The 13,009-nt window shown below is 48.6% G+C and overlaps 1 protein-coding gene across 1 annotated transcript in view; it reads left to right on the top strand.

Moving 5' to 3' along the window:
* Acan (aggrecan) overlaps nucleotides 1-13,009 on the top strand; it is a 59,338-nt gene that overhangs the window by 15,869 nt on the left and 30,460 nt on the right. The window contains exons 2-3 of the mRNA XM_041653420.1: nucleotides 9,150-9,226; nucleotides 11,643-12,026. Of these exons, the coding sequence (XP_041509354.1) occupies nucleotides 9,157-9,226; nucleotides 11,643-12,026 (454 nt within the window). The 5' untranslated portion in view covers nucleotides 9,150-9,156. The remainder of the gene's footprint in view (nucleotides 1-9,149; nucleotides 9,227-11,642; nucleotides 12,027-13,009) is intronic.

Raw genomic sequence — 13,009 nt, 5'->3', positions numbered from 1 at the left:
TATATCCTAAGAAGTTTGCCCATGACCCCCATCAGCTCTCAAAGGAAAATAGAACCCAAAAGGAGCTCAATGTATGTTTTCTGTGAATTCCTTCCCAGCATCCAAACTCAGAGGTGCATTGGGGTCTAAGGAATGCAATTTGATTCCACATAACCCCTGCCTCCTACCCCCATATGGATTCTTAAACCAAACGCGATTCTACACATCTGTCCCAAAGGCTTAAGGAACTGGGCTGATTGGTCCTCATTTTCTTTTAGCTGCATCCCAAGCACATGGCCTCTGCTTTTCTAGGAGCTTGGCTGTCACCCCACACATCTGATGGCAGCTTCTTCCAGGCAGGCATTTCCACCAGGCTTCTCCGCTTTCATTCGTCTTTATTAAAGATCGTTTTGGAAGTGTGGATGCAACTGCCACCCAGAAAGGCCATCATCGAGGGTTCATCACTCTGGGTCCCAGCCCCTGCCCCCAACATCTCCTAGTCTTGCCATTGGGAGTGAGCGCTGAGTAGCAGGAACTCAGCTCTTGGCCCAAGATTCCTCCCTGCCCCAGGAAAGGTGCTTGTTTCTGCTGGAAAGTTGAGATGAAGGGCGCTCTTTTCCAAAGACCCAAGTCTGATATTTACACAGCGTCTGAAATTAATGCAGAAGAAATGCCCGAGTCCCCCAGGCTGGTATGGAAGGCTGAGACAGAAAGAAGTTGATCACAAGAACTGGGGTCCTTTCCACAGAAGAGCAGGGCAGAGCTGAGGCCCTGGGTGTGTGAGCCAGGAGGCAGAACCCAAGCCCAGAGCTCCTCCAGTTCAGCAGGAAATTCCAAGGACTCCGAAAGTGAGCACAGGGCAGGTGGGAACAGTGCGGGGAGGCTAACTGATCGAGTCAGTGCCCCCTTTTCTCCAGGCGTTCACTTGGGGGGTCATAATGACGATAACCATGGCTCTAGCACCCAGTCCTTGTGAAGTCCTCCTACCCAGTGCCTGGATGTGGCCTCCCGCTCCTCAGAAAGGCAGCCTTAGTCAGGACAGAACCCAGTTCTCAATGCTGCTTTGTCCCTGGAGGCTTCCTATGCCGCATCTGCTCCTTGAGGCTTCGGGAACTCCCCAGGGCAGGGGATGTGGGTAACACTGATGTAACCACCGTCCTTAAGATTGGCACTGCTTGCATTCCCAGGATAAGTTCAGAAGAGTCATTCATTCAGTCAGTCAACAAATACCGAGTTCCCCCAGTCTGCCAAACACTGTTCTAGACACATGGAATAAAGCAGCTTCCTCCTTCATAGAACTTAATTCCAGTAAGAGAAATAGACAATTAAAAAAAACAGAGAAAAGACAATTTGGAATGATGATACACATGGACTATCCCTTGAGATCTGATCTCAGAGGGGTTTTTTTTGGTTGTGTTGTTGTTTTTGTTGTTTGGAATAGTTGCATATGCATAATGAGGTATCCAGGAAATGGGTCTTAAATCTAAACAATAAATTCATTTGTTTCATTTCCACCCCATTCATAGTCTGAAGGTGATTTGGGGCATGGACAAAGTTCCATGGTGAGAAATTTGACGCTGGGGGGGGGGGGGGAGTTTGTGCTGATGCTGTTTTGGATTCGGCTTTCTAGATTTTTCAGATTAGAGGTACCCCACACGTGATGTTCTAGATTAGAGGTACCCCATATGTGATGCTATAGACTGGGGTACCCCACACGTGATGCTATAGATTGGGGTACCCCACATGTGATGCTATAGATTAGAGGTACCCCACAAGTGATGTTATAGATTAGAGGTACCCCATATGTGATGCTATAGACTGGGGTACCCCACACGTGATGCTATAGATTGGGGTACCCCACATGTGATGCTATAGATTAGGGGTACCCCACATGTGATGCTATAGATTAGGGGTACCCCACATGTGATGCTATAGATTAGAGGTACCCCACATGTGATGTTATAGGTTAGGGGTACCCCACATGTGATGCTATAGATTAGGGGTACCCCACACGTGATGTTATAGATTAGAGGTACCCTACATGTGATGCTATAGACTAGGGGTACCCCACACGTAATCATAATAGTGATCACAATGTAGCCAAATCGAGCAATATCACCATTGTCACATGAATCTGTGGGGTAGAGGGAATCGAGAGAAGTCACTGTCGTCTTCTAAAGTATTTATGGTCTGCCCCTGCCAGTGTTTCATTATGCTTCCTCTCACCTCCGTAAAGCATCTGCAACCATGCTGACAGCCCCTAGAAGGAAGGTAGCAAGGCCTGCCTGTGGCCCAGCTAGGGAGCTGTTGCTTTGGATGCCGCCCATCTACATTATAACTCTTATACAATCTGCCTGGTGAAGGCTGGCAAAAGTCACCATATTGGGATGGATGGTAGATATGGTCTTACAGCAGATTTTGCCTAGCTATTGGCCATTCGTCTTTCTATTTGGCCAATCAGGTGCCTTAGGCAGGCAACGTGAAACAGCAACACATCTTTACAAGCTAGACAAATGTAGCATAAACAAAAGCAGCACATCTTTACGTAGTGAAACAATTATTGTGCCAACACAAACAAATGCAACACTGCTTAGCATAACTAAACAGCCCTTGAATTCCACGACATTTTATAGAGGATAGCAATATTTATCTTTTGCAAGGTGCTTTGTCTGTTTGGGTTTTGTTTGTCTTGTGAGAGTCTCATGGAGCCCAGTCTGTCCTACATCTCACTGTGTAGCCAAGGATAACCTTGAACTCATGATCTTACCTGTCTACCAAATGCTGGGGTTCCAAGCATGCACCACCGTGCCTGGCTTGAGAAGTGGCCTTAAGGCTGAGACAGTCTTCGTACAGCTAAGAACACAATTCCTGCAGCCAGCAGGCCCTTTATAGCTCCTTAGACAGTTCGTGAAGCCATCATGTAGGTCGATTCTTGCTGGAAAATGTTCCCTATTCCCTAAGGATGGAAAACAGATGGCTACCCTCAGTGACCGGGGAAGTCCTGAGAGCTACTGAGTTCCCTACATAACTGGAGACAGAGGTGGCAGCTTCTGGTTCCTAATTTACAGTCTGCAGTTTTGCCTGAAGCTGCATCCTTTACTCAGTCTGAGCGAATGTCAGAGCCTTCAGTAAACTAAGTAGGAGGGGTGTTCTCATTACCTGCTGTTACTGATGGTCATGGCCATGCACTTGGGGCATCCTTTAAATTAAAACTAGGCATGCATCCCACTTGAGCTACTGCACACTGGGTGAGAGCTTCCCACCATGTCTGTTTGAGATATACAAGAAATGAACTGCTATGGTTGGGACCCCTCTGCCAGATGGCCCTTCCCCATGCAAGATTAGAAATTCCAGTGTCTACAGTACATGCCACTACTGTCATGCTCAGACCTCAGGGTAGGTCTCATCCATGGGCGGGTGACAACTGCCAAATCCACTGTCCACTCTTCCATTCAGTGAGATGTCACATACTGTTCTGTGTGGTGCCGGGTCCCGTGCAAGTTAACACTTCCCAGTAGTGTTGATTTTGAGCCTTAAGAAGGTCGTGTTCTGCATGGTGAGGCAAAGCTGTCAAGTGTGAAATCAGGGGAGAAAACGAAGTGCCAAGGACACTGTGGATGCAGGTGTAGCTGAGAGGCCAACTCACGGGGCAGGTTCTACAACAGAAAAGGCTCTATGCAGGAAGAGGGAGCTTCTAGGGCCAGAGAAGGGGAGGGACATGCATCCCATAATCAGTCTACCAGAAAGTAGACTCCAGTGGACATGGAGATGAAAGTAGCCCAGACCTATTTTCTATAGGCTAGAAAATACACAGGGCAAAGGAATAGATAGAGAGTAAGGTTTCAGTGAATGGACAAAGAGGAGCACCTGTTTTCTTTCTCCCATATTCCTTTTCTGTTTAGCATAAGCTATTTCCAGCATGCCAGCAAATCTACTCTCAGGAAAAACGAGAGCTTTCACCTCATGGGTGCTTGCTGAATACCATAGTGTAAACAATCCCATGACACCCAAGTGCAAGGTGAGCGTGTGACTGTCACTGGAGGTGGGAGTGAGAAAACGATGCTGTGTGGGCCTCAGTAAAATACGGAACCTCTTTGAGCCTTGGCTTTGTCAACTGTAAAATTAATGCCTTGGGTTTGAAGTTCACAGCGGCCAATCCCAGCTCTGGCCTTCTGTGGCTCTGAGGAGGAAAGCGGTCTGGGAGGAAGGACTGAGACTGTGTGCACAAGAGACCTGTGTGCAGGTAGGGAGCACACCTGATCCCTGAGGGAGCACACCTGATCTCTGAGGGAGTACACTTGATCTCTAAGGAAGTATACAAGATCTCTGAGGGAGCACCAAAGATCCCTGAAGGAGCAACCAGATCTCTGAGGGGCCACACCAGATCCTGGAGGGAGCACCCCAGATCTCTGAGAGAGCACACCAGATCCCAGAGGGAGCACACCAGATCTCTGAGGTTGTGTCCTGGGTCTTATGTGGAGTGCATGGTGGGAGCCATTGGCATTGGAATGGACCACTGGTTAAACTGGGATCAGAGGAGGAACTGGAATCTCCCATTGATTCTCTATTCAGGAAGAGATGAAAGTCCTCCTACCTGAGCTACCTACCTGTACAGACCTCTTGGGAAGAAAGTCACACTGTAAACCCCATCATTAACTTTTCTGAAGGAACAAAACTGTCAACTTGATCAATTGAGTTCTGTGGAAACAAAAAATAGGTTGGAAAAAGATGGCAATTACAAAAATTAAACATTGGTGGCATTGGGATGCAGGAGGACAGTGATCCCCCAGCCACCCTGTTTCCTGTTTCCCTGGCATTTGGAAGTTGGGGATGTTACTATTAAAATGAAAACAGTTTTGTTCTTTATGGAAAGTCGCCTAGTCCAGTCCTCACCTCTGGTAGGAAGCCTCCCCTCCCACAAACATTCCATCACTTCCAATCCACAGGTTCTAAGTGGTTCACACAGACTAACAAGTGGGTGATGGAAGAAAGTGGCATTGGAGGGTGCCTATTAGTGCTAAAGCCTGCATGTGCTGTGTGCAGCACCAAAGGCACAGTGCCCAGCCCAGATGAGAAGAACTGGCTGGCAAGACATCTTACTCCATCTGCGAAACAGCATGGACATGTCCTGTGTTAATAGGCAGTAAGCAGCCCCACAGGGCCAGAGTCTGAGTCTTGACTTGAAAAAGGAATTCAGAATAAGAGAATGAGCTTCTCTTTCAAGTCCATGATCTGATGGAGGCCCTGCCTCCAGCTGTGGAGCACAGGCACATGTATGTACACACACACGGGGGGGGGGGGGACATACAAATACGCAAGATACAGACACACACACAGAGACAGACATACACACACACAAGAAAGACAGAGACAGAGAGACAGACACACAGAGTGACAGTCACACAAGAAAGATACAGACAGACACACACACACACAGAGAGAGAAAAAGAATGAGACAGAGACACAAAGACATATAGATACATACACAAGAGGTACAGACAGACAGATACACAGAGAGAGACAGAGATAGACAGACAGACACACACACACACACAGCTGAAAAGCAGGGGCTGTTGACTGAGGTTTCTGTCCTACCCAATTTCCACAGTCATTAAGTCCCAAATAAATCACACAGAGATCTACATTAATTATAAACTGACTGGCCTATTAGCTCAGGCTTCTTATTAACTCTTATAACTTGTATTAGCCCATAATTCTTAACTGTATTAGCCACGTGGCTTGGTACCTTTTTTGGCAAGGCAGTCACATCTTGTGTCCTCTGTATCTGGGTTGAAACTTCCCTCTTCCCAGAATTCTCGTTGCCCCGCCCCTACTTCCTCCCTGGTCGCCCTGCCTATACTTCCTGCCTGGCTACTGGCCAATCAGCGTTTTATTAAAAATGATACAATGACAGGATGAAAGACGATTGTCCCACAGCAAGGGGCCTGCTGCTTCTCCTGGTTAAGACTCCGAACAATTTTCTCCCGAGAAGGCCAATCCCTGGAACACTGGGATCCCAGGGCTTTCCACTGGGCCATCCCCAGTGCCTCTGAGTCCCAGCCGCTGTCCATCTCAGGTCTTCTTCTCCACCTCCCCAGCCTCAAGGCCCTACCATCCCTTTCCACTGCTTCACTTCTCTTCCCGTTGAGAAAGGTCTCTCTGTCCACGAGCGAGCTTGGGCTGGCAAAGTCAGCCCTCCTCACATAAAAGACCCAGTGAGTCCCAGAGAGGCTTGGAGCCCAGACAGAATGGAATTTCTCCCTATTTTCTTTACAACTGAGAAAACACACACAAACACAAGAGCATATTTATTGCGATATTTCTATCCCAAAGTTTTTAAGAAGAAATAAAATTAGTTTTGCTGCCCACTCTGCACCGACTCCCTCCCTCCCTCCCCCTCCCCTCTTCATTCCTTCACATTTCCTGGTCTAAGCCAGGGAGAAAAACAGAGCAAGCCCAAGTCCCACAGACCACTGCATACCAGACAATGTCCGGCTTGTTCAGGGAGCAAACGAAGAAACACAACTCCGAAACATACACAAAACTTCTAAGTGAAGGGCGCTGTGAGGGAGGAACAGGCTAGCTTTGTGTCTGGGTCTACAAACACACCTCAGGCCGATCTTCCTTGACCCCCCAGGAAACCATTTCTCAGCCCTGACTGGTCGACTGACCTTGAACAAGAGCCCCCTCTCCACCTCAGTGTCCCCTCCAAGTACCCGACACATGGTATGAGAGGTTCTTTTAAAGTTAGCATCTAAGTCAGAAAATCCCTAAGGAGAAGCAAGCGACCATTTCTCAGAACGATGGAACTTTCCAGGCTTTCTACAGAACGGGGTTGCCTCTAAGCCCTCAGCCACACAGGAGGGCCTTTCACTTCTCAGGTGATAGATACGTAGGGCATGGGTAGATGATGAATGGTCGAAAAAAAAAATGCCAAACTCTACAACAAGAAAGGATTACCTTGTCCTGGGCCCAGACTGTCCCTCCCCGGGCAGTTCTTAATGGGAATGCCAGTGTCTCCCCTGCCAGCATCCTCTGAGCTCCCCAGATCCCTGCGCTTGCCTAGCCCAGCCTGCGGTAACTAAGCAGAGGGTGACACCTGCTGGACCATCAGACTCTGAGAGAACTGAGACTGAGGTGTGGAGGCCAGGGGTCCTGCTTCCACTGAGGAAGCTCTGTGTGCACCGCCCCATCCCCAAGTCTTCCTTTCTTCTTCTTAGACCACAAGTAAATGCTGATGCCCCTGATCATGGGGCATGGAGCCACACAGTGCAAGTCTCAGGTGTGTGTGACATGGCTGTGCACCCTCCAGGGCAGCGGTACCGTGAGACCCAGACTGTTTCTACATGCAGCTGGCTGAAGACCAGTGCTCCAGCTGGTGGCTTGATAAAGTCGCTTATGCTTGCTGGCTGGAGTTGGGGGTCCCTGCGGTGCAGCGGAAACCCTCAAGTGGTGGTTGCAGCCAATCTGTGTCCATAAATGACAGTCAGGAAAGCTCCACTTTCCGATGCGTATGGCAGACGCTGCGTTTGATCCAGAAGAGGGCCTTCCTGGTGTGAGTTACTCATGTCGCAGCCTGTTAAGGGGTGCCATCCTCATTCTAGCCGGGGCCTTGAATCTTGCGATTAGGGCCTGAAATCACACGATCCTTGCTAAAATACACAAAGTTCCTGAATTTGAAGTGGGTGGCACAACCAGATTGCATCAGGGAAGCTGCATGGTTTGTCCTTGCTCTGCATCTGAAGGGTTGTATTAGGGTTCCCTTCCTTTCTTTCTCTCCCTCCCCTTCACTTCCCCTCCCTCCTCTCCTTCTCTCCCTATCTCTTCCTCCACCCATCTTCGTTCCTCCCTCCTCCCTCCCTTCTTTCTCCTCCCTTTCAGGTGTCCTTAGTGTGCTTGAGCATATCTGGGCGATAGAGTTCACTCATTCATCATGGCTGTGGTTGTGTGTGCATGTGTGTATGTGTGAGTCACTAGGTCTCGAGCATACTAAAAAAAAAAAAAACCACTTGAGCACTGAACCAATCCTAGCCATTTACATGGCCTCTTGATGCAATTAAGATACACAGTAAATGCCAAGTGTCCAAGGCTGCTTAGTGAGTCCATGGTGGACTGCTTTAATTATATGTTTTTGTAGGTAGTAATACTTACAAAGTAATAACACATGTATAACATAGGAAAGACATTGTAACCGTCATTTATTGCCGTTGCCAAGTATTGCATGCCATATACATAATTATTTTCCCATACTTTCGTATGATTGGCATGTGATAAATTTGCTTGCACCAGCATCATTACAAACAGTTGAGAACTGTGCTGCATGGGACTGTGCCATGTCACTAGGCAAGAGGGAGCTTTCACCTCCTTGATAAACTTATTGTTATATATGTGTTCCACCATTGACCAAATTGTTTTTATATGCCATTTCATTTTCAGCAGAAGACATTCCCTTGCATGACTGTGTGTCGGGGTGCAGGGAGAGAGAGAGAGAGAGAGAGAGAGAGAGAGAGAGAGAGAGAGAGAAGAGAGAGAGAGAGAGAGAGAATAAGGATTATGTAAGTGGAGGTTGCATCCGCAGAGCTGCAGAGAGACTGACTAGCAAGGAGGCCAGAGGGAAGCTATCTGCTCCTCTTCAGTTTGAGGTGCCACATGTTCTAAGCCCCAGAAAAGGCTCGTTCTTCAGGTCAAGTCCAAAGGGAGGAAAAAACAGCTGGAAGGCCATCAGGGATGAGGTCTCTCTCCCTCAGGAAAGGGTCCTTTTTTGTTCGGGTCTTCAGGTGGTTGGCTGTGACCCATCCACACTGCAGAGGGGAGGGTTACAAATTCCAGTTTTTGTCTGATGCAAAACCCCTAGCAGACACTTGAGAACGGTGTGTAAACCTGAGCATCTATGGATGACCGGGCCCCTATCAATAGCTATCACAGGAATTCCTTAGGATGAGTCTCCACTAGATAGAAGATGGGGAGATCAATGGACCAGCCACCTTGGAATTAGGCTAAGAAAGGCTTGACGGTCTCTGAGGAAAGGATTCTCAGAGGAAGCACCACGTAAACATTGCAACCTCCTGTTGTGTGGTATTTCAAAGCCTTGGGTGTGAATTCTATCACGTTATCTCTTCCACCTCGCTGTGCCGTAACTGTCCAAATAACACCTCTGCTACCTCTTCCAGGTGAACTATGACCACTTTACTACTGGTCTTTGTGACTCTGAGGGTCATCACTGCAGTGAGCTCAGAAGAAGTTCCAGGTGAGAACAATTCCACACATGGCTGCTTTATACAGTAGTGGGCAAGTGCTGGGTTCTGAGTTCAGGACACAACTTTGTTCTGGGACACAGCCCCCTCTCCCCATTCTTTTGGCCTTTTCCTGGCCCTGCCCCTTTCTAGCTGCAGTAGGAAGGCACTCACACATGTGCCCATAACCCCAGAGCCTGGTGCACAAGCATCTACTCCTGGATGCCCTCTAGCAAGGGCATCCACTTTCTGGGCCTCCTTCATAGCACCCTCTCCTTGGGGATCTCATTCAGTGAGAACGGGGCAGAGAAGACATGGAAAGTCAACAGTAAAGGCTGCCAGGGAGCATGGGTTGGAGCGTGAAAGAGGAGGAAAGAGCCTGAGGAACAGAGGTGAAAGGACTGGTCTTCCCTCCAGAAGAGAGGTCACAGCCCTTGTGTTATCCCCAAAGTTTTAGAGTTTTGCATTGGGATACAATGTGTTGGTGGGAGAAAGAGGGTCCAAGTCTCCTCTTGTCCCCCACCCCCGCCTCTGTGAGGGAGGTCTCACAACCATGTTTAGCCCTGGAATCCCAGATCTCCACACCAGGTGCCCTCTCTTATTGGCCTGATTCACAGCTTTTGAATGTGTAGATGTAGTAGTAGTAGTTAGACCTCCACTGGTGCTCAGGGACCTTTGAATATCCAGGTTCTGGCCATCACCTGGGGAGAGAGATGTGTTCACATCAGTCAAAACAGCCCCCTGAGAGCTTGATTGCTGGGGGATAATGTCACTTGTATTAGTTTAATAAAACACTGATGCTAGTAGCCAGGCAGGAAGTATAGGCGGGATGACCAGACTAAGAATTCTGGGAAGAGGAAAGGCAAAGATGCAGTCACCAGCCAGATGCAGAGCAAGCAAGATGAGACTGCCTAAATGGCTAAACATAGATAAGAATTATGGGTTAATTTAATTTGTAAGAGCTAGTTAGTAATAAGCCTGAGCAATAGGCCAAATAGTTTATAATTAATGTAAGTCTCTGTGTACTTCTTTGGGACTGAATGGCTGTGAGATCGGGCAGAAGAGAAACTTCTGTCCACACTTAATAACCAGTGAGTTGGCCTCAACAGTGGCCTCTAGCTATTCCGAGACCACCACTGCAGAACCAAGCTGTGGCCAGCGGCATCAGGACTGGGCAGCAGATGGAGGTGTTTGTGGAAGGATGGTGGAGTCTGTCCAGACATCAAAAGATCCAGGCTGGACTCCAGACATTCCTGCCCTCTGCCCATCCTTACCCTGCTATGTATCCACCAGCCACATCCATCTGAAACATTTTTCTTTTGACCCATAGTGTCTCCTGAAAGAAAGGTTCTGTAAATTTAAGACCTCCCATGAAAGGTGCTGTGTGGAAGGCTGTTTCTCTCCCATCCCAACAAGGATTCCGGAAACACGTCTTCTCTACTGACACACTCCATAATTTTTATGTTGTCCACTCCTACCCAGTCATGTCTCCAGATCTGACTCTACAGATAAAAAAAATGTCTGACCTCCTGTTCTTCCCCCATCTCCTCGCCCTTTACCTCAAAAGCCTTGTCGTCCCACAAGGTCCAGCTAACATCCAAGGCAGACCTCCCAGGATGGGATGAATATGCCTTTGAAGTTCAGTGTCTCAACTTCAAAGGTTGTGTAGAATTTTCTATACCCCCTGATAATCATTGCACCTGGTGTGTTGGATGGTCCCTGCCTCTATGAGAAAATGTCTCAGGGAAATAGCTTGCTTGTGGCAAGGCAGAAACATCACACCTGAAGGCACAGTGGAGGAGAGCAGTTCCCCTCCTGGCAGCCTGGAAGCAGAGAGACAGACAGACAGGGAAGGCAGATGGACAGGCAGACAGAGACACAGAGACAAAGAGACATACGGAGAGACAGGGGGTGGACAGTGATCTATTTCCCTTCAGTGAGGTCCCACATACCAGTTCAGCTCTGAACTGAACAATGGATGAATCCATTGATGAGGCTAGCATCCTCATGATCCAATCACCTCTCAATAACACTGCCAATTTTCCCACACATGAACCTTTTGTGGGGAGCTCATCATATCCAAAATAAATACCCCAATATATTTTTTCTCAAATCTCTGAATCAAACATGAAACTACCCTAAGAATAGGAGTCCTGTTTATCTATGGTTTGGCAACCCCTAGGTGTCCATAGTTTGAGGTCTTGGCTGTGCTGTCTCTCCCATGTTCCTCTGGAACCCTTTTCCGGCTCTAAGGTTTGTCTTAGGCACAGAGACTTGAGGGATGCTGACCTGAAGGGGATTCCCAGGGAACTTCACGGTGGGCGGGATTTGGACTTCTCACGTGGCTGTGTCTCCAGGACTGTCTGGGTGGCTTGTGGTCTCTATTATCCTAATGTTTTTATTTGTCCTCCCCCCACCCTTTCCCCACAGACCATGACAACTCACTGAGCGTGAGCATCCCTCAACCGTCCCCCCTGAAGGTCCTCCTCGGGACTTCCCTCACCATCCCCTGCTACTTCATCGACCCCATGCATCCTGTGACCACTGCCCCCTCCACTGCCCCCCTCGCCCCAAGAATCAAGTGGAGCCGTGTTTCCAAGGAGAAAGAAGTCGTGCTGTTAGTGGCCACTGAAGGACAGGTTCGAGTCAACAGCATGTACCAAGACAAGGTGTCATTACCCAACTATCCAGCCATCCCCAGTGACGCCACCTTGGAAATCCAGAACCTTCGCTCCAATGACTCGGGAATCTATCGCTGCGAAGTGATGCATGGCATTGAGGACAGCGAAGCCACCCTAGAGGTCATAGTAAAAGGTAAAGGCCTCCCATGGGAATGCCATGATGTCCTCATTAGGGTGGACCTGGATGGCTAGCTTTCCCACTCAGCCCCTCTGCATACCCATTTTATGCTTGGCTTCCTCTAGTGTAGAGCTGGCAATGCTATGCTCTGTGGGATCAGGATGTTGAAGGCAGGGCACATAAATACATCCTGGCATAGGCAGCTGGTGCTTGCAACTATCCTTGATTTGTTGGGTGCTTTTCTTGTTCTTGTGGTCGAATGCCCGAGAGGCATCAACTTGGGGGAGTAAGGAATTGCTTTGGCTCTCGGTTTGAGGGGATACAGTCCACCACGGTGGGGACAACACAGCAGTGGGACTATGAAGCAGCTGACCATACTGCATCAACACACAAGAAGCAGAAAGCGGAATCCACAGAGCTGAGCTCAGAACCTCCCTTTCTCTGTTTTCTGTTTCCTCTTGACCTGCAGTCAAGGTGCATCTTCCCTCTTCAGTTAAAGGCCCACAGGCATACACAGAGGGGTGCGTCCTACATCACAGAGGGCCTTGTAAGAGTGCACACTCTGCACCTGAGCCAATGAGTCAAACGGTGTATCTGATCTGAACCTAGAAACGAATGAAAGCGGCTTCCTAACCTACCATCCAGGCATCTCCTCCTCCTCCACAATCCCTTTATCCTCAGCTTCAGGGGCCAAAGAAGTGGCTGAGCCCTCACTCCCTGATCACCCTTCTCTCAAAGAGAACCCATTAGGATGTCCCTGACTACTGGAGACATGGAACCCTTGGTGTCTCCTTCCCCAGGAGGGGAAAAATAAAGGGTCCTGGAATGATTAAAAAAAAAATCTCAAGGAGACAGTTTTTTGCCTTAGCTCAAAGAACTTTCATATTGTCCGAATTATTATGGGTGTTCTAAAAAAAAATGCCTTGTGAGGAGGTGCTGAGCACCCTGTTAAGGCCGTGGGGTGGGGTGGGATGGGGTGGGGCAGGGTGGAGAGGAGA

The sequence above is a fragment of the Microtus oregoni genome, unplaced genomic scaffold (assembly GCF_018167655.1).
Source record: "Microtus oregoni isolate MIOR12 unplaced genomic scaffold, Mior012 000000F_ref0000247, whole genome shotgun sequence".
NCBI lineage: Eukaryota > Metazoa > Chordata > Mammalia > Rodentia > Cricetidae > Microtus > Microtus oregoni.
The sequence above is the reverse complement of the archived record's forward strand: the minus strand, read 5'-3'. Positions and strand labels throughout refer to the sequence as shown.